Source organism: Notothenia rossii (assembly GCF_949606895.1).
Source record: "Notothenia rossii genome assembly, chromosome: 4".
In the NCBI taxonomy this organism is placed as follows: domain Eukaryota; kingdom Metazoa; phylum Chordata; class Actinopteri; order Perciformes; family Nototheniidae; genus Notothenia; species Notothenia rossii.
In genome coordinates this window covers 47,711,091-47,733,734 of record NC_136902.1, presented here as the reverse complement: position 1 = coordinate 47,733,734, position 22,644 = coordinate 47,711,091, and the positions used below count along the sequence as shown (strand labels likewise).

Genomic DNA, 22,644 nt, shown 5'->3' with positions numbered 1-22,644 from the left:
ACACAACATCAGCACATCTGTAAGCAGCTGTTTAACAACCCGTCCTTCTTTTTATCCCTCACGCTGGGATTGTTTTTCTTTTCTTCATTCTCAACCGATTTTTAAACATTCTACCTATTTTTTCTGATGTCATCCAATTATCCTCCATGTCTCCATCTCATAGCGACTCACTGTCTAATCCGCACTCTAGATTAAGGATTACAGCTGGAGAGCCGGGAGCGTTCTCTGACGTGTTATGGCTGAGCTGCTGTTGTGGCCCTTAGGCTGAGCTGCCCCCCCTATCTATCTATCTATCTATCTATCTATCTATCTATCTATCTATCTATCTATCTATCTATCTATCTATCTATCTATCTATCTATCTATCTAGGCCTATAAAGTATTTGCATCCCAAAATATTTAAAGTATCAAAAGTAAAAGTAGTGATTGTGCGGATTGGTCCATTTCAGAATAATATGATATGTTTTATAATGATTGATCATTAAAGTATTCTCAAAGCTGGTAAAGGTGCAGCTAGTTTGAATGACTTTGTATACTGCAGGGTAGCTTGTGAATTTACTCCAGGTGGAACTAAAGTCTGATTTAAGAGTTCATTATATTTCACATCATTCATCCACATCTGTGAAGTAACTAAAGGTGCATAGTGTAGTGGAGTAAAAGTACAAAGTGGCATAAAATACGCAAGTTAAGTACACGAACCTCAGAAATGTACTTAAGAACAGTATTTGAGTTATTTACTTTGTTACTTAACACCACTTTTTAAAACACACTTAAAATAAACAAAATAGATCATGTTCTGAGAGGCACAGAGCCTTAACAAATACACATAGGTTTTAGAGATTATTTAAACCATCTTTCATTTTGCGTGTTTACACAGGCAGCCCGCCTCTCTCCGTTCATCTATATCAATGAACAAGCAGCTGGGGAAGAAAAGAAAAAAAGCCGGGTATTTCAGCCAGTGAAACTGAGAGTAGGACCGCTGAGGGCTTGTTCCTCTTTTCTCTCTCAGTGAGATGCGCACAGCTCCAACTTCCTCATGCAGCCCAGTGCGCTGAGCTCTGGCGCCCCGTCCGCACCTCCAGCCCAGCCCGCACAACAACTACCGAGAAGGGATGGAACAAACGATGGAGAAATGAGGAATATTCTTTACATTGTCACCAGAGTCTAGAAGAGCACACACATCCGAAAAGAACAAGAGTCGAGGTGATTGGTTGAAGCGCGGTAAGTTTCCTCTCGTTGTGTGTCTGCAGAGGTCTAACTGTCTGAAATATGACAGAGAATCAATGATAGGCAGTGGAGAGGGACATGTAGGGGATATGAGGATGATTAATTTGATGATAGGCAAAAATAAGATTTTGAAACAAGGATGCTCGGTTCCCAAAAGAGGAAGTTCAGTGAGTTGGAGTTGAAGCGACTAGCGCCACACACACACACACACACACACACACACACACACACACACACACACACACACACACACACACACACACACACACACACACACACACACACACACACACACACACACACACACACACACACACACACACACACACACACACCGACACACGCACATGTAGGCTACATATTAGAGGCAGCCTGCCACTGTATTGGAGCAGTTTGCATCACTTTCGACCACTTTCACACTCTACAGTGTGTGTGTGTGTGTGTGTGTGTGTGTGTGTGTGTGTGTGTGTGTGTGTGTGTGTGTGTGTGTGTGTGTGTGTGTGTGTGTGTGTGTGTGTGTGTTAGAGTTATTTTTAAAACTGTCCCTCCAGAATAAACCAGAAGCTATAGTTTCTCTTCTGTTCTCGTTGTGTCTGTACTTGAACTTTCATTTCAGATGTTTAATTGCCATTGTATAGGGCTGGTCAATATACTGCTAGTATATCAATATTACGATTTAGGAGTACATTTCATTACAGATTTTGAAAAAGGCCATATCAAAACCCTGGTTTCCTGTTTTTAAAGACTGCAGTAAAGTAAAGGGATTAGATCTGAACGATGAATTGAAATTGTATCAAACTCGCAATATGTACTAGCATAATATCCAAATTGCAGTATGGGCACATTTTGGTTAAGGCAACATATGTGAAAATATCTTCTGCAGTGAGTTGTTTTTTGCTGCAGAGAAGACAGTATTCTACAGACTGCTCATTCCCTCTGATATCGTGAATCATCTCATTGAGTAGTGTAAATATTCTGTCAGAGCAACAAAACCCTACTATATTGTCGCAATATCGATATTGATGTATCTGGTAAGAAACATTGTCCATATCGCCCTGTTCTACCCCTAAACATTTAACAGATATACTGTCATTTCAAATTGTAGTGTATGAAGACATTTTATTTGAGTGTATCCCTTACAGAACATGTGTTTATCCTCAGGGAATTTCACACACACTCTTTGTGCATGTGTCAGTAGAGAGTTATGTACATTGCAGAAATGCCATTATTCCAACATATCTGTGACTATTGTTAAATTCCCCACTCAGTATCTGTCTGCAGCCACATCTCTCTGCTTAACCCTAAATGTTGTAAAGAGTTATTGCAACCTTAAATTCTTCAAATGACACCACCTATATGTTTGGTTTCTGTATGACTTGCTTTGAAAGAGAAGAGAAAACCAACTTCCTTTATTAAAAACATAGCTTTATTAGTATAATATAGCATATGAAGAATAAACGATGATGGCAAATGCGGAATTAATGGACAGAAGATGGTGAGTCCATGGTTGCAAAATGAAGTTTCTATTGAAGTTGAGAAAATCTTTCTGCTTCTCTTTAATAACTTGCTCAACAATTTTCTGATGGGTTTATGGTCTCAATTGCTAATTTTCTTTAATTCAACATGATAATCCTTCAGTAAATGTTGGTTTAATTTAGATTAAAATAGACGATTAAGCAGAATATGTTGTAGGGCGGGGCTACTTTGTGATTGATAGGTGGCTCCCACAGCGTCTCTCCACTTTACCCTTTCACCATTTTTTTTCAGTTCACTCAAGTTAATATTAACACTTTGGTCACCTAGAATGTCTAACTCAGTTTAAAATTACATTTAGCTCCACTCACTGTCACTTCTGGTTCTAAAAACAACAACATGGTAATGGACAAACCATATGGTCACTTCTTATAGTCTTAGGTAATGACCGCTCACTGAAGAAACATGAACATATTGTTAGCTTAAGAATCTTGCCTCGGGCTGCAACTCATTCGTTTCAGCTATTGATCAACTGTTCAAATAGTTAAAACTGCGCAACAAAGTTTAGGAGAGTCCAAGGTGACGTTTTCAATTGATTTGTCTTATCCAACAAATACAAACACTCAGATATATTAAATGATATGTTTTTTCATTATGATTGATGACATATCAATTATCAACATAGTCGCAGATTCATTTTCTGTTCACTTTTTAAGCTCTGACCTGATCATCATTATTCAGATTTCATATAACCTACATTATATTAGACATATGCCGGTTTTCCAAAATGCAGTACATTCCTGCATATGCAGTACATACTGTACCCTGCTAAAATATATGTACTGCAATCTAGCACTAAATATATGAAAAAGTTAAAATGAGATAAGTAAAATGTAAACAAAACAAAAAAGTAGAATAAAGATATAATATATAATGTATACTGTATAATGTTTAGATCTTTATTTTATTTGTATTGTATTAAATTGTATTTTAAAGTCATTGTGTAATTCTTGTATATTGAATGTCCATATGCTGCTCTGACAAAATCCTTTCCCAACTTGGGATAGAGTATCTATCCATCTGTAAAATATAAGTCTCACACTTGCTATGACTGTGATAATCTCCATCTCCTTGTTGGTTTGGATGATCACAGAGGTTAACATGCTGAGAAGCAGCCGACATGCAGCCCAGCACCACAGTCGTTTCCTTGATAAGTAACTTGTTAACAATGCAGTTGACTGGTAGAGGCTCGGCTACTTTTTCTTTCTTTTTTTAGTGTCCTGTTGGTGCAGAGCCAGGCCGGCAGCAGGTGGTGTTGTTATGGCCCCAGGCGGTCCCACACAGGGACACTCATGCCCACACCATTTACATCTGTGTAAAAAAAAGTCACTCCTCATAACAGAACATGCTCTGTAATGTATGGACTAGTTTCTAATTCCCTCACAAATTAGAATTTATTTTGGGTGGAGATTGACTCAGTAGGCAATTGTTTTAACCCCTGTGTTGTTTAAAATCCACAAAGTATCAATGCACACTAGTTATCCTCACATCCTGGAAGCTTGTGCTGTCACATTCTAGATTTATGGTTCCACAGCCTCCTGTTTCCAGTGGTACTTATTTGCATGGTTTGATGTAATATGACACATATGAATCAGGCCTTTATACACACTTAGACTCACAGTATGATAGAAGGGACGTCAACGTTATATTTTCATTAGTGTTGTTGAATGAAAAAATATATCGTTCTTCGAGCTGAACACTTAGTATCATGATACTCCTGTTATTCAGTTGGAATTGAAAGTTTGCATATTGTTATATACTATATAATATGTATCATTGCTTTTTGAAATTGTGATTACAAATTCATCCTTGACCCTTAACTGCACTAGAAACAAGAACATCTTCTAACTTCTCAAAAGAGTAGATAGTCACAGAGAGACCAAGGCCAAGAGGTAACACTGTTTTTGAAAAAGGGTTTATTATTGAACTATGAACTTCTAAAAAATATGAAAAAAAAGTTGGCACATGGTGACTAAAATGACTACACTTTAGAGAGATGCTGTTAAACATTACCAGCTGGCTGCTGACTTTGTTTTGGTCCTGTTAGGGTTAACTCTACTTTCCACTAGATTATTTTACCTCAGAAAATATTTTCCTGAGGAGTTTATGGTCTAATTGCTAATTTGGTGTCTTCTTTAATACAGCATAATGTTCATTTAGTAAATGATGGTACCATTTAGAGTAAAAACCTCTTCGGTTCGGTTATACTTCCTCTACTCTCTCATGTCACGGCAGGTTTTTAAAAAACAATATGGCGATGGTCAGACCATAATTCTACTTCTTCTACAGTCTATTGTAGTTTCCACTTCTGGCCCCAGCTCTTCTTGTATTCACTGATATTTACAGATAATGTAATGTGTTAAATTGCTAAGTACAATGGTAAGTTGTTTTACTGTTCCTCCCTATAACCTGTCTTTGTGCTAAGCTAAGGTAACTGCCTCTTGTCCTGTCCTTATGTTTAGGCAATGGTATTTCACCCACTGCAAGAATGTGATGATTATTATTTCATCTTTATCATGACCTGAATTTACTCAACACACTGTTTCATTATATAAAAATAAAAAAATATATAGTATATATATATACAAAATATTGCCCACGGCTGAATTCCTATGGATTCCCAGGGAGTTTCTCGCATGATGTTGTATGTGACAGTTGGTCTGATAGAATTTCGGGTTTTTTGCTTTGGTGCTATATAAATATAATCACCTTGCCTTGCCTTGATAATATAGCATTTGGTGTTCTAGTCAAGCTTACACATACCTGAACGGTATGAAGCTAAACAAAAGATTATTGTAAAAGTAGCTAAAAGTAATTGCTTTTGTAACTTTATTCAAGTAGCCGTGAAAGGTCTGTTTTTAAGGGGCCCTATTATTTGGGGGGGTTCTCCCTTTACCCATAGTGTGTTGTTCTATAGGTTTTTGTTTTTGTGCATGTAAATAAATGGTCTGTAAAGGTTAAGATATCCCTGGGAACAGTAATTTCTTAAAGTATTGACAAAAAAGAGATGTGAGATGAGAAGTGAAGGATTGAGCTTAACGAAAGCTGTTTTTTTATTTTTTGGTTTTACACTGTTTTTATACTGGCTAACCCTCGCCCTAAGCATACAAACGGGAGCAATTAGAAAAATCTTCCCATCTAACTCTGTGCCAAAAAAAGTAAACAAGTTATAACCCAAAATGTCGAACAATTCCTTTAATATTGTGTTTTCCAGTAAGTGACACTTGACCTCCTTGAACCTGTTAAGTCCCTTAGCAAAAGCAGCTTGAAAAAGAAGAAGTTACACATTAAACTCTGTTAGCTGTCATCCTGTGGATCCTTCCATTGGGATGAAAGTGGAGATAATGATGTCTTCTCAAAGTGACAAGGCATACCCAAGCTTAATCTCAGTGTGTCTTTATATCATAGCTTGACAGATACTCTTTTGAGTCAATTACTGATATCCATATTTGGGAGTTAAAAACAGTATTTGAGTGGATTTCTTAAGTATTGTGACCAAGATTCTGAGTGGGACTTTAAACTACAGTTTAACAATCCACTTGTCAGTGCTCTCAAATATAATCATAAACTATTTCTACATTTCTGCACAATTTCAAAAGCTTTTTTTTTGTGTGCACATGTGGATCCCAATATCTGCAGTAAGCATACATTAACATGATGTCATTGATGAGAAATAGTTGGTTCATAGCCTTATCTTTATTGTATATTTTGCCAATTAGGGAGATATTTGAGGAATAGAAATATGTTTAAATTATCGAAAACAAATTGTTAGCTCCAGTTACTTTGAGTAAATGTATGTTTATTGTTGGCTCCCCCAGTGGAACCATGTTAAAGACATCTCAGTCTGCAGCTTTATGGAGCTTCCATCTTCCTTGTAGTTTTTAGATTTGGCTGGCTGGTCTCCATGACTCTATCCCAACAGATCACTGATACTGAAAGGATTACACTTTATTTTTCCCAGCTTGATCACTGAGAGCTTCAGGGTGAGTTTTTCTTTCAGGCTGTGTGAACATGTGGATTTCCTTTTGCTTGCGTTCACTCACGGACTGGCATAAATCAATGGGAGCTGCATTATTTACCCAGCCAAATTAGGGCAATGTGTTACGAGCTGCTAAGGCTGGCCTCCATTTTGTGTCAGTAAAACATGACAGGGAGCCCCCACTGTTCTGACACTTGTGAGGCTCGGCTCTTATGCAATTAGACATGGGAAGAGGAACAAGGCTAGGAACAGAAAAAAAAAGGAAGCAAATAAGTTGACACCACTCATTCTGACCTCAAGAACACCGGAACTTCCTGTGTCTGAATGTTCGAATGAAATATTTTCCACTGCTTGACACTGTATAGTGGTGTTGGCTGAGGGGAAGTGTGAAAGTGTGAAAATAACTCCAGCTTATGGTGGTGTGGTTCATTCCAGTGGTGGTCGGCACGTTAAAACGTTTATTGTAGTCAAGATCAAGATGGTTTAAATAAACTAAACAATCTGTTAACTTTCAACTTAAAGAGGCCCAAGGGGTTTTCTATTTCCTGTTGTATATTTTATAGTTTTTTTTGCATGTAAATGGTCTGCAAAGGCTACAATCCCTGTGTTCCCTGGGGGGACACACTAACCCCCTGTTCGAAATGCCTCTATTGGACTCCTGTGTTCACTTCCAGAACATAATGACATCACTATGTAGCACTGTAAGAAAAGAAAAGTTTGACAGGCCTGAAAGCGTAGAGTTTAGAAGCTTGGCTAGGGGAGTGGTCTACCTTGATTGACAGTCTGGTAATGTAGAGGAATGTGATTTTTAACATCAACACTGAGCAGGATTAGGCTATCTTTAAAATAAACATTGTTTATTGGTTAGTGGTTGTTAAATTGTCTAACGGTGTCTTATTGCGTCAGTTTCTCCTACAGCAGTTATCATTAGATAGCGCCTCATTAGCATGTTCGGACAAAGAATGCTTTAGTGCATTTTAGTGGGGAAGTTCAAATGTTTACCCTGTTCCCCGTGTCTTGCAAAATTCATGAATTTTACGAAACATATCTTTTAAAACCAGACAACATATGAACATATTTAAAATGATTTTCTTTATATAAGCCATTGACTAGAGAAGTTGATTTATGTTAAACTGCATTATTTACTGAAGGACAGATCAAGAGATGCTTGAAATCAAATGTATTTTCAGTGTTTCCTGTGCTAGTGATATATATACTGAGGGTATTTGTGTCTTGTTTAGTGGTAGTTGTGGCCGTTTTACCGTAACATGTTACCACTGCATGGAAGATCTGGTTGCCCGGTAACAGGACTCACAATAAACTTTATAATATTAGAATAACTCTCTCTTCTCTACATCTGTGTATCTCCCATCACACACTCCCTCTTTGTTCTCGCTCCTGTTAAACCTTGCTCCAGATAACAGCATTCACATTTACATGCAGGTACATCAGATACAGTTTGATACAAGAGAAGTATTCCCTAGATGTGTCTGAAGAATAATAATATTGAAGTACAGTATAGAGAATAAAGTCCAACTTTCAGTATGTGCTAAGACTAATTGAATTACTCTAAAATGTTTTACTTTTTAATCCTGAAATGTCAAATTTTCTTTGACATTATGGCATTATTGTCAATATGTCAACTTTATTCCAGGAATTCATATTTTAATTGGACTTCAATCTTTAAATAAATAATTTTACGACACTTGTTTTTTTCACTTATGCCTGTCCTTTATACTGTTCCGTATAACGGACTGTGCCATAGTGTAAGCCCTGTTGCTGAGAACAACTCACACCTTCTCCACCCAATAGTAGATACATGTTGAAATACATTTATAGTAACTGATATTGATGATAATGTTTCACTTTTCTTAGCATGTGTCACAGCTTGTTCCTCATGGGACACTATTCTCTGGTATATGACTAATTTTTTCAAATGTGACTTCACACATATATTTAAAGAAGCAGTAATAAAATACATGGACACTTGTTGCCTAATAATTAGAAAATGTATATATTAAATACACTGAAAAACTGAAACGTTGACTTTAATTAAATGTATTTTGTATATATTACAGTTATCCATTCTATCTCAATATGTTTTATAAATAAAATATAACTTTCATGCAATCGCATTTGTTATAAAAATCCCTTTAGTACTTCAATATTTATCTGTTATGTTTTGCAAACATCATACAGTGCATTAATACATATGAATATTTAAGAGTCATTTTATGCTCACTCCTGATAGTGTTTGTTATTTGACTAGAATATTTCCCCTTCAATTCAAGGTTCATGTAATATCAATCAATCAATCAATGTTTATTTATATAGCCCAATATCACAAATGTTACATTTGTCTCAGTGGACTTCACAGTTTGTACAGAATATCAGTATGACAATATGACAGCCTCTTTCCTTAGACCCTCACATCGTACAAGGAAACACTTCCGGAGAAAACCCACAGTTTAAACGGGAACATGGGAGAAACCTCAGGGAGAGCATCAGAGGAGGGATCCCTCTCCCAGAACGGACAGACGTGCAATAGATGCCGTGTGTAAATTTTCCATTTGCAACATAGGTAGACCAAATGTTTGGAAATGCATGTGTGTATAATAGGACTTATGATCCAGGACCACAGCAACAGGCACAGCGACGACTCAAGATCCAGGGCTCGCGATCCAGGACTCAGGACCACAGCAACAGAATCATCCATGACTCCGGATCCCGGCGTATATAGACACCAAAAAGAAAGACATTTGGGGAAGCTGGGTTATTCGGAACATGAGAGTACACAGGTATAGACAGAGAGAAGGAAGAAGTAAGATGTCCCCTGAGAAACTAAGCCTATATCAGCAAAACTAGGGGCTGAATCTAATCAGCCCTAACTATAAGTTGAGGCGCATCTTAGACTGCTGGCTAAAAATAAACGTAAATACAGTAGGATTGTTATTCACGTCGGTGGTAATGATGTTCGTTTACGCCAATCAGAATGCACCAAACTTAATGTGGCGTCGGTGTGTAGTTATGCTAAAACAATGTCGGACACCGTAATCTTCTCTGGTCCCCTCCCCAATCTGATCAATGATGACATGTATAGCCGCATGTCATCATTTCAGCGCTGGTTGTCTTGGTGGTGCCCAGCAAACAATGTGGGCTTCGTGAATAATTGGACAGCCTTCTGGGGAAAACCTGGTCTGATTAAGAGAGACGGCATTCATCCTACTTTGGAAGGTGTAAATCTCATTTCGGCAAACATTTCAGGGCTCTGTGGACTTAATCCATGACAAACTGGAGTTGAGACCAGGAGGCAGAGTCGCAGTCTTACACGCTTCTCTGCGCTCTCTCCTAGGCAGTCATCCATAGGAATCCCGACCCCAATAAAATACCCAATATTAACGGTGTGTGTGTCTGCCCAAGGACAATTTAAGGTAAAATCTAATAGAGGTGTCATACATAATAACCTAATAAAAGTAAATGTAACAACTACTACAGTGCAACAAAACAGGAAGATTAAATGTGGTCTCTTAAACATAAGATCTATAGCATCTAAAGCAATACTGGTAAATGATTTAATATCAGATTATAATATTGATATATGCTGTCTCACTGAAACTTGGTTGAGACATGAAGAATATGTCAGCATAAATGAGGCCACTCCACCCAGCCATATCAATACTCATATTGCCCGAGGCACGGGCCGAGGAGGTGGAGTTGCAGCAATCTTTGACTCAAGTTTACTTATCAATACTAAACAAAAATTAAATTATACCTCCTTTGAAAGCCTCATTTTCAGTCTTACGCATCCGACCTGGAAAACTTTGCAGCCAATCTTATTTGTTACAGTGTACCGTGCACCAGGTCCTTATTCAGAATTCTTATCAGAATTCTGTGAGTTTTTATCAGCTTTGGTTCTTAAAACAGATAAAGTAATTATCGTAGGTGACTTTAATATTCATGTTGACGATGATAAAAATAGCCTTACTGTTGCATTTAACTCTATATTAGATTCTGTTGGTTTCTTTCAGAGTGTAAATAAACCAACCCACTGCTATAATCACACTCTTGACCTTGTTCTGACTTATGGTATTGAAATTGAGCAACTATTAGTCGAACCGCATAATCCTGCTTTATCCGACCATTTCTTAGTAACTTTTGAAGTACTGTTACTAGACTACAAAGCATTAGCCAAAAGCTCCTGCAGCAGAAACCTATCTGTTAGTGCTATAGCCAAATTTAAGGAAGAGATTCCACCAATACTTAACTCGATAGCATGTCTGCATGTAGGGGAGGAAACTTATACAAAATGTACACCACCCCAAATTGATCATGTTGTTGATAGTGCTACAGATGCGCTGCGAATAAAATTAGACTCTGTTGCTCCTTTGAAAAAGAAGAAAATAAAACAACATAGATTAGCTCCATGGCATAATGCCGAAACCCGCAAAATAAAGCAAAAGTCGAGACAACTTGAAAGGATATGGCGTTCCACTAAACTTGAAGAATCTCGTTTAATTTGGCATATTACTCTCAATGAATATAAGAAAGCACTGCGTAAAGCGAGAGCAGCATACTACTCTTCATTAATAGATGAGAATAAGAATAATGCAAGATTTCTTTTCAGCACTGTAGCCAGGCTGACAGAGAGCCACAGCTCGACTGAGCCTTCTATTCCCATAGCACTCAGTAGTAATGATTTTATGTGCTTTTTTAACGATAAAATTGTTACTCTTAGAAACAAAATCAATGACCTCTTGCCTTTGACCAGTATAGTGTTATCAACAGCTCCCGGAAACGTAAGTTCTAATAATATTACACTAGATAGTAAACTAGAATGCTTTTCAGCCATAAACCTTGAACAATTAAATTCAATGATTCTCTCTTCTAAACCATCAACGTGTATCTTAGACCCGATTCCAACTAAGCTGTTAAAAGAAGTTTTTCCATTAATTAGCACTTCTTTATTAAATATTATGAATATGTCTTTATTATCAGGCTATGTTCCAAAATCATTCAAAGTAGCAGTGATAAAACCGCTTCTTAAAAAGCACAACCTCGATCCAGAGGTTTTAGCCAACTATAGACCTATTTCTAATCTTCCGTTCCTCTCAAAAATTCTTGAGAAAGCAGTCGCAAAACAGCTGTGTGATTACTTAAGAAACTATGATTTATTTGAAGATTTTCAGTCTGGCTTTAGAACACAACATAGCACAGAGACAGCTCTGGTTAAAGTCACAAATGACATTCTAATAGCCTCTGACAAGGGACTTGTCTCTATTCTTGTCTTGCTCGATCTTAGTGCTGCATTTGATACTATCGACCATGATATCCTATTGCAAAGACTAGAGCACTTAGTTGGCATACAGGGAACTGCTTTAGGCTGGTTTAGGTCTTATCTATCTGAACGCTCTCAGTTTGTACGTGTCAACGATGAATCTTCCATGCAAACCAAAGTTAGCCATGGAGTGCCACAGGGCTCAGTGCTTGGACCTATTTTGTTCACCCTATATATGCTTCCGTTAGGCAATATTATAAGGAATCATTCTGTAAACTTTCATTGTTATGCGGATGATACTCAACTATATTTATCATTCAAGCCTGATGAAATTAATCATCTAAATAAAATTCAAGACTGCCTCAAGGACTTAAAAACGTGGATGACCTTAAATTTTTTGATGTTAAACACGACCAAAACTGAAGTTATTGTACTTGGCCCGAAGAATCTACGAAACAAATTATCTAAAGATATATTAACTATGGATGGCATTAATTTGGCCTCCAGTGAGACTGTAAGGAATCTTGGTGTTATATTTGATCAGGATTTATCCTTTAACGCCCACATAAAATCAATTTCAAGGACCGCCTACTTCCATCTACGTAACATTGCAAAAATCAGGCATATCTTGCCTCAAAACGATGCAGAGAAACTAGTCCATGCATTTGTTACTTCAAGGCTGGATTATTGTAACTCCTTATTATCAGGGTGTACCAAGAAGTCAGTCAAGTCGCTTCAGCTGATTCAAAATGCTGCAGCTCGTGTACTAACCAGAGTTAGGAAAAGGGACCACATTACTCCTGTTCTGGCTGCCTTACACTGGCTCCCTATAGAACACAGGATAGAATTTAAAATTCTTCTTCTCGCCTACAAAGCCCTTAATGGGCAGGCGCCATCTTACCTTAAAGAACTCATTATACCCTATTGTCCTACTAGGGCATTGCGTTCCAAGAATGCAGGGTTGTTGGTTGTTCCTAGAGTCTCTAAAAGTACAATGGGAGCCAGAGCCTTTTCTTATCAAGCTCCACTTTTGTGGAATCAGCTTCCAGTTTGTGTTCGGACGGCAGACACCCTATCCGTTTTTAAGAGTGCGCTTAAGACCTTCCTTTTTGATAAAGCTTATAGTTAGGGCTGATTAGATTCAGCCCCTAGTTTTGCTGATATAGGCTTAGTTTGTCGGGGGACATCTTACTTCTTCCTTCTCTCTGTCTATACCTGTGTACTCTCATGTTCCGATTAACCCAGCTTCCCCAAATTTCTTTCTTTTTGGTGTCTATATACGCCGGGATCCGGAGTCATGAATGATCCTGCGGTCCTGTGTCATGGATTGCGAGTCCTGGATCTTGAGTCGTGGCTGCGGTCCTGGATCATAAGTCCTGGATGGTTATCCTCGTGGATTCATCTTCTTATTATACACACATGCATTTCAAAACATTTGGACTACCTATGTTGCAAATGTATTATCTTTTCAATTTACACACGGCATCTATTGCACGTCTGTCCGTCCTGGGAGAGGGATCCCTCCTCTGTTGCTCTCCCTGAGGTTTCTCCCATTTTTCCCTTTAAACTGTGGGGTTTTCTCTGGAAGTTTTTCCTTGTACGATGTGAGGGTCTAAGGACAGAGGGTGTCGTATTGTCATACTGATATTCTGTACAAACTGTGAAGTCCACTGAGACAAATGTAACATTTGTGATATTGGGCTATATAAATAAACATTGATTGATTGATTGATTGATAAGCTTTATCAAAAATGAAGGTCTTAGGCGCACTCTTAAAAACGGATAGGGTGTCTGCCGCCCGAACACAAACTGGATACAGATTCTACAAATGTGGAGCTTGATAAGAAAAGTCTCTGGCTCCCATTGTATTTTTAGAGACTCTAGGAACAACCAACAACCCTGCATTCTTGGAACGCAATGCCCTAGTAGGACAGTAGGGTATAATGAGTAATTTAAGGTAAGATGGCGCCTGCCCATTAAGGGCTTTGTAGGCGAGAAGAAGGATTTTAAATTATATCCTGTGTTCTATAGGGAGCCAGTGTAAGGCAGCCAGAACAGGAGTAATGTGGTCCCTTTTCCTAACTCTGGTTAGTACACGAGCTGCAGCATTTTGAATCAGCTGAAGCGACTTAACTGACTTCTTGGTACACCCTGATAATAAGGAGTTACAATAATCCAGCCTTGAAGTAACAAATGCATGGACTAGTTTCTCTGCATCGTTTTGAGGCAAGATATGCCTGATTTTTGCAATGTTACGTAGATGGAAGTAGGCGGTCCTTGAAATTGATTTTATGTGGGTGTTAAAGGATAAATCCTGATCAAATATAACACCAAGATTCCTTACAGTCTCACTGGAGGCCAAATTAATGCCATCCATAGTTAGTATATCTTTAGATAATTTGTTTCTTAGATTCTTTCGGCTGAGTACAATAACTTCAGTTTTGGTCGTGTTTAACATCAAAAAGTTTAAGGTCATCCACATTTTTAAGTCCTTGAGGCAGTCTTTCATTTTATTTAGGTGATTAATTTCATCAGGCTTGATTGATAAATTTAGTTGAGTATCATCCGCATAACAATGAAAATGTACAGAATGATTCCTTATAATATTGCCTAACGGAAGCATATATAATGTGAACAAAATAGGTCCAAGCACTGAGCCCTGTCGCACTTCATGGCTAACTTTGGTTTGCATGGAAGATTCATCGTTGACAGACACAAACTGAGAGCGTTCAGATAGATAGGACCTAAACCAGCCTAAAGCAGTTCCCTGCTACATTCATTGTTGATTTAAAACAGTTTATTGTTCATCCAATAACTATTTATGCTTTTGTTGTGGTGATGGTGATGTGCAGCATACACCTCTAGAAATACAGAAGAGCCACCAACTTGAAAATGAATATATGAAAGATTTACAATCTTATAATGCTCAGTAGAGAGTGGAGCAGGGATGAGTCCTAAACGTGGAAAATAAGTTAGCATGTTACCCCCTTCCTGGTTCCCTCGTCAGAAAAGACGATGCCAAAAATAAATGTGGTGGTTCACACAAGCTGACAAGATCTTCACGTTTTGTTATATGATATAAATTACGTCAGTGAATGGCCCACTGGTGAATATCTGAAGCTTGTACGTGTAAAAATGGCGGTTGTTTAACAACTTTAGCCGAGCTGTGGCGACGTGATGTCATGTGACTCTTTTTACCTCTGGCGTTTGCCTTTACGCAAATATTATAACATGTGTCAATTAGACTTCAGAAAACAGCGTCCAGAACCCGCCCCCCTTCACCTAAATGGAGAGAGAGTGGAGAGGGTCTACTCCTTTAAGTTCCTTGGGATACAGATATCGGAGAGCCTCAGCTGGACAGCACACACCACTGCAGCAGTTAAGATAGCCCAGCGGCGACTACACTTCCTGAGGGTGCTTTGGAGAAACAGACTGAACAAGAAGCTGCTGGTGTCCTTCTAACGGGCGACCATCGAGAGCGTGCTGTCTTACTCCATCTCTGTGTGGTATGCTGGCTGTTCAGCTGCGGACAAGAAAGCCCTGTGATACGGATGGCAGAGAAAATCATCGGCTGCCCCCTGCCCTCTCTGGAACACATCTCCACCTCCCGCTGCCGCAACAGAGCTAACAAAATAATAAAGGACAGCTCTCACCCAGGTCAAAGACTGTTCTCTCTCCTGCCTTCTGGGAGAAGATAAAGGAGCTTCAAGTCACGGACTAACAGACTAAAACACAGTTTACCCCTGGGCCGTCAGGCTGCTGAACCACCAAACTTAATGCAATAACCGGAACCATCTTCACACATATACATCTCATACACATTTTAAATACACTTTAAAAGTGTAAAATAATTTTGATATCAACATTTTTAACTATCTATTCCCTCTGTATGATTGTTTATGTTATTGTCCTACTGCCGTGTATTTAATGTTATGTATGTTATTGCACACTGGAACAGGGTTGCACTCTGAAATCTCATTGTATTTTTTGTACAATGACAATAAAAGGCTTTAACTTTTAACTTTAATTATCCTGCTGAACAAAACATGCAAATATCATAAAACGTGCCAAGGAGCTTATTTTCGAACAGAAAAATGCCAATGCTTTTTGTTCAGGGAATCCTTGCATTGGTAACTTCCGGGTCGTCCTAGCTCAGTATGGGGCCACTCTATATGTTTATCTCTAATTGGTGTGACCTGTCTCTAGGGATGGGAGAACTGTGACTATTACATGTAATTTGCTCCACATCCTTCATGTTCTGCTGTCTCTCCCCCTGCAGGAGCACCATGGGCTGTGTGGGCTCGAAGAAGGAGTCGGAGCCGCTCGGCAAAGGGACGGCCAACGAGGAGCAGAACCGTGCCCAGCAGGCGGCCCACTACGTCAAAGACCCCACCATCGGGACCTCCGGGAACAAGGCTGTAAGCAGTACTGTTGTGATACCATCTTAGTGAAGTAACATGTTCATCACATGGCAATCAAAAACCCACATACAGATTTTATCATGGACAAATTGCTTTCTCAAAATCGGGCAATGCAACTAAGTATTTCATTATTTAAAGTACATTCAAAGTGAAAGTCCTACTTTTAAAATGTTAATAATACAAAAACTGCTGAATTATTATTAACATAATGCTTTAAAAGGAGACACAGATTTTCAGGTGAATACTTTTTGGTTTTTATGTTTGGCTTTAAGTGGTTTTAAATCCTTTATTGTTCAGGAAACACAAGATTTGTCTCCACTGTCTCTTTCTTCAAAAATCTCCATAAAAGTGTGAGTCTCTTAGGCCCCCTTACCATAAAAAGGCCAGCCTGCTCTGATTGGTCAGCGTTTCTGCACCCTCATGGCAGCCCGAGAATGACTGAAACGTCTTTTCAGTTCAGAGTGTAGAAAATGTGATCGGCACTGTATTTATAAAGGACTCAAACCTGCTTTACAATATCTCTCTATCATTACAGTATGCAACCATATTTAATTAAGAATAAAAGTACTTGTGCAGCTAAATGGCCTCTATAACTAAAAGAGCTATATACTGTTGGGTACTTCAATCCTTAAGTTAACAAAGTAGGGAATTGGTCTCATTTTAAATGTATTTATCGGCCAATTAAATGTTATTAGTTGTTTTCGTACCAATATATTGTGGCAGGGCAAACCACACCTGCAGCCACTTTGTGAAAGTGAAACATTTACAGTTTCAATCACGTGTGAAATTAAATGGAACAACTTGTTTAGGTTCAGACAAAAAAAAAAAAACATTGTTAGGTTTAGGAAAAGATTGTGGTTAGGGTTAAAGTACATGTGTTACATAACTTAAAGGGGACCTATCATGCAATGCACTTTGTGATGTCTTTTATACATAAATAGGTGTCCCCGGTGCGTCGGGGAACTCCCGCAGCATCAGAAAATAAAACCCTATCTCTTTTCCTCCGTGCCCAAATCTTTTAAAAACGGGTGTACAACGAGCGGATACAGATTTCCATCCGAACTGACGTGTCCATCCGAACTGACGTTGGCAGACCCACAGAAAGTTGCTATCAGAAACAATAGTGATTTCTCAATATTCTAATTTCCCCTCCTCGACTCCTCGGTCCTCCGGTAGTGACCCGGAAATGGATTTCAGCGCGCCATGTTGTCATTTCTCTAAACGCACATCGAGGACCGAGCATCGATCATCGAGCATTGAGGAGGCTCTCTGGAGGAGCTCTAACCGAGGAGACACTGGCCCTTTCTCACTTCTCTTATTTTTCATTTCCTCGCTCCTCGGTCTCGGTCTCACCGGAAGTTAATAGTTCTGCACCATCTTGAGTAGCGTCCCAATGGCCTTATTTTTACCGGAGGAGCGAGGAGCGATAATGGAGGAGTTATAATCGAGGAACCACCAGACCATCCTTCGATGAAATCCTCAGACACTCGCCCCGCCCCCTTACTGTGTATCGCTCACTGATTGGACGATGCAGTGCATGCACTGATCTGATGCTTCTTGACATGAGAGCAGTTTCCCAGCGGAGTGAAGAAAATACATGAACCTCACGGGAGTCACTCCTCAGTTTATACTGTGTTTTGTTTCAATTAATGTATCATTTAGTTACAAATATGTGATATATCTGAACAACAAAGTGGTCAAAAATCATTTTTTTCATTTTTTGGAAACATTTTCATGATCGCTTTTTTCGTTTTACATTTTCATTTATTGTCATATCCATTCATTCAGTCATTAAGTGCTATTTAAAATGTTAATTTGTTACATATCCAAACAAACAAAGTGTTCAATCCAATGAATGTTAATCTAACTGGGTTTTGATAGATAACATATCTCTTTTTCTTCTCTCAATTATTTTTATTTATTTTGTGCACTCTAATCAATATTAATCAAACTATTGTTCTTTTATACATTGGCGTTTATCTTTTTTGAGAATGAGTTCTTATTTTATTTAATGTATTTGGGTCTACAACAGATGATACAAATGTTTGTGTCAGTAAATGTGTACTAACAGAGGCGGGGGTGTGTGTGGAAATAACGGTGACAGAGCTGGCTGCTGTCAGACGATCAGCTGTGCAGCGTCATCACAAACGGACGTCGCTTCACGTGACGCTCCGGAGGAAACGACGTCCCATTGCTCTTAAAACTCATTTCCCTGCTTCTCGTGGTTTCCTTGCATCTCTCCACGCTTCCCTGGTGGGAGGGACGAGTCGCAGGGAAACGACGCAAGTGAGGGACGTAAGGAATCCATTTAACCGAAGTGAGAAGGGCCCCCAGCTTCTCGTGGTTTCCTTGCGTCTCTCCATGCTTCCCTGGTGGGAGGGACTAGTCACAGGGAAACGACGCAAGTGAGGGACGCAAGGAATCAATTTAACCGAAGTGAGAAGGACCGACAGATGGGTCCTCCACGGCTCCACCGAGGACGCATTTCCGGGAACGGTGGAGACTTCACGCACGGCCGGAATTATTTCAGCCAATGACAGCTCTGCATGCATCCCCTTGATATTATTTTAGTAACTGCTTTCATCCCGACGCAATGTTTACAGTGAGAACAGCTGTGAGGTCCGTGCAGAAAGCAGAGCAGTGTGTAAAATATATATCACTCAGTATAACAGGCCTACATTACTCTCTGTATTTGTATGCTGTAGTTTAGTAGATATCTACAAACAAAGAGTCAATATTTTTCGAAGACCATTTAGGCCCCGGCCCCACGAGGACGCATACGGCAAAACGCATAGGATTAACGCAAACGCAAACGCAAAAAAGATTCCGTCCACACGCAATATTCTCCGTATAGTGTCTGTCCACACGAGACAGCTCCGTTTAGCTCCAACCGCTTGAGAAGCTGCAGTACATATGCAGGAGCCTGTACGTGGCGCTGTAACTTCCTCCACAAAAGCAGCGAAGAAGCATGGTTGTCATGGTTGCCCTTCTGTTTATTCTCTGCGGTGGGGGCCGAGGGAACCGGGCAGAGTTTTTCGCCAGTCAACGTGTATTAAAGTTGAAATCTTCCGGACAAAATTATAAAAGTGCCAGTCAAAGGTCTTCTTTGTTATTTATTGAGCTTTAAAACAAATGAATAACGAATCTATATAATATAATAATAAAATACATGGAGCCTCTCTTTTTCCTCCCTCTCTTCGGACAGCGTCAGTGTCTGTCTCATGCAGCAGCTGATCCAGTAATGAGTGAACCGACAGTAAAAATAGTTTGAGAGGTAATTAAAATAGCTAAGGGTGATGATCTGACTTGAAGTGTGTGTTTTGCTCCGTTCACCGCTGCATCACAGCGGGAGGAGCTGCAGGTGAGCAGAGCTGCGTGTCTCCGTCCTGTCAGATTAGACTTCACTCGCGTCGAGAGAAAGATAAATAACTTCACTATCGAGAGAAAGATAAATAATCTGAATTCAGTGTGCAGTTTACCTTGATGCAGGGGTGAGCAGCAGAGGTGGGGAGAGGCGGGGCTATTGCCTCATCATTATCAGAGAATGATCGTATAGAGTTTACACACGGAGCCGTTGGACCCCCCAGAGCGTTGCGTATGCCGTTCTATACACCTTGGGACCCGTTATTGTTTCCGCAGTTGTTTACTGTCATATCCAGTCGTCCTAGTGTGGTCGAATGGTCTATATCAGCGGTTTTCAAAGTGTGAGGCGCGCCTCCCCTGGGGGGCGCCAGAAAGCTTCAGGGGAGGCGCAGCGTGAGACACAAAAGAACGAGAAAAAGACGAGTAAATTGACACTTGCCCACTTGTGGCTGTCTGTGGAGACCGAGTTCCCCCACCTCGCCAAAAAGGCTGTAAAAGTGCTCATTCCCTTCACCTCCACCTACCTGTGTGAGTGCAGGTTTTCCCCATTGACTTTGATCAAAAGCAAGTACCGGTAAAGGCTGCAGCCAGAGGATGATCTGCGTTTATTCCTCTGTGCATCAAAGACACAGACTCATTGTTCCCACTAAAGTAGGGGTGAGTGTAATAAGGAGGCAAAGTTGACGTTCAGTGCGTTACCCGGAGCATATAAGGATTTATCCACCATGTTGAAAATGTTAAAAAAAAATATGTCTTGAGAACACGGCGTGCGGAAATATACGGGTCGTGCTGCAGCAAGATGTGCCTGTCCTCTGTAAGAAGGTGTAGGCGACTGACATGCAAGGAAGAACGGCTGTCCAAAGGCTGTTCCAACTTTAACAACTGTATTAACTTCCAGGGTAGTGAATTGAACATGCAATTGTAATTGGGTGTGTGGTATATTTTCATGCACGGACACGCATGTTCCACAACACACAAACTGAACAACACTCAATTTTCCAATCGCTACCAGCGTCCTTGCGATCTTGTTATAATAACAAGTGCACGTTACTGATGCAATATGGTTGAGACCATTTGGGTTTATTCTAGAGGGGTGCAAGGAATAGTCCAAGTAGTGGGGGAGTTTTATACAATATGTTTAAAACATAAAAATAAAAAGGTTTAAAAAAGTTATTGTTTAATGTTTTAAGGAGGTGACGCTACTCAGCCAATCAAATCGGTGCAGTCAGCACGATAGATTCAAACACACACAGAGACGAAGAGGAGAGAAACAGTCAGAGTAATTTCAAATGGCGGAAGGTAGACAGCAAAAACTGAGCATTTAATTACATTTTCTCTTCCTGGACCTCTTTGAAATGCAATTGAATACCCCTGCATTATAGCAACAACAACAATAATAATAATAACAGCAATAATAATTGGGAGGGGGGGCGCGGCTGTTCTTATGTTCTCTGAGGGGAGGCTCACCTACCCACACTTTGAAAACCCCTGGTCTATATGACACTAAACAGTAACGCAAACGACCGTTCTATTTCGTATATGGCTTCGCCCTCTAAGGCTATCGCTATTGGGTAATCCCCCTGCGCCCCCGCGCAGCACTGAAACACTTTAGTCCACGCCCACCCGCAAGGTGGGCCCACCCTCGGGCCTCCTTCCGGTATAAATAGGAAGGAGGCCCGGCAATCTGCAACCTCTTTTTTTCAGCAAACCAGCACAGTTACTGAAGCACAGCAATTGAGAATCATCATGAGCAACAACTGCGTCCGTGATTGTCCCTCATGTGGCTCTGGGTTCAAAATAAGTTATGACCTGCAGAGATAAAAGCAGTATGCGAATCCTGCCGGGGGTCAGAGCACGCGTTCGCGGCTCTAAACCAGCAGGTAGCATGCACTGCGCTCGTCTCCCCTCGGGCGACAGGAAGCGGAGAGCGGACACTCTTGCTGCTATGGCCGAGGAGGACGATTCGCCCGTCCAGGCTTACGAGCCCGCGGACAGGGCCTCGTGTCACAGGGGCAGAGTGCCGGGCAGGAGTCCGAAGCAACTCCTGCCCCACCTCCCTCCACGGTTCACCCTTCGGTTCTCCCCTCCCTCCTCTCCCCCGGATGGGGGAGACAGAGTCGGAGCAGGGTGCCAGCTTGGCGGCCGAACATGCTTTCCCCCTCTTCGTCACCACAGCGCGGCGGCGTCTGTTACGGAGCAGTACCAACGCCCGCAGCATCCGCGCCGGCCACAGGAGGCCGCAAGCGGAGAGACGCCCACAGCAACCGCCTCGGCGGCTGCAGGGGCTCCATCCCACGTCTCCGCTCCCCCGCCACCCCAGAGACAGGGTCTCCCGGCGGCGAGTCAAAGGGGAGTGAGGCTCCCCCGCTCCTGGTCTGCTCCGCGAGAGCCTCCGAGGAAGCGGAGCCGGTAATTAAGCCGGCTGACACTAATCTGTTGATTAAGTAGACAGCTGGGCTCCCTGCAGAAGCCTGCTGGTTTTAACCTATCGGTTAATAAACCTGCAGAGCTCGCGGCATTCCCCTGTCCGAGATACGCCTCCTAAACACGGTCATAATAACCCATGAGCGCCGGTATAACGCCTCATGGACAGCACTGCACACACCTCCACTCATCCCCTGAGCGTGTACACGCCTCATGATGACAGCCGGAGTGAAACGCAGCGTGTGGAGGTTTCCTCGCAGCCCTTTCGCCTCACGGGCAGCGGCGGCGAGGGCAATGGCGTGGCTCGTCACCATGACGACCATTACAGCACATCACAGAGAAGCCAGAACGGGGGAATGAACAGTATTCCAGGCTGAGTGCCCCCAGCGGAAGCGCCCGCAGCGCCACGGCGCCAGGGCTCG

At 40.8% G+C, this 22,644-nt stretch overlaps 1 protein-coding gene across 1 annotated transcript in view; it reads left to right on the top strand.

Moving 5' to 3' along the window:
* The first annotated feature begins 1,033 nt into the window (after nucleotides 1–1,033).
* Nucleotides 1,034–22,644, top strand: part of hck (HCK proto-oncogene, Src family tyrosine kinase) — a 46,904-nt gene continuing 25,293 nt past the window's right edge. Inside the window, exons 1-2 of the mRNA XM_079677690.1 lie at nucleotides 1,034–1,221; nucleotides 16,294–16,432. Coding sequence (XP_079533816.1) covers nucleotides 16,301–16,432 — 132 coding nt within the window. The 5' untranslated portion in view covers nucleotides 1,034–1,221; nucleotides 16,294–16,300. The remainder of the gene's footprint in view (nucleotides 1,222–16,293; nucleotides 16,433–22,644) is intronic.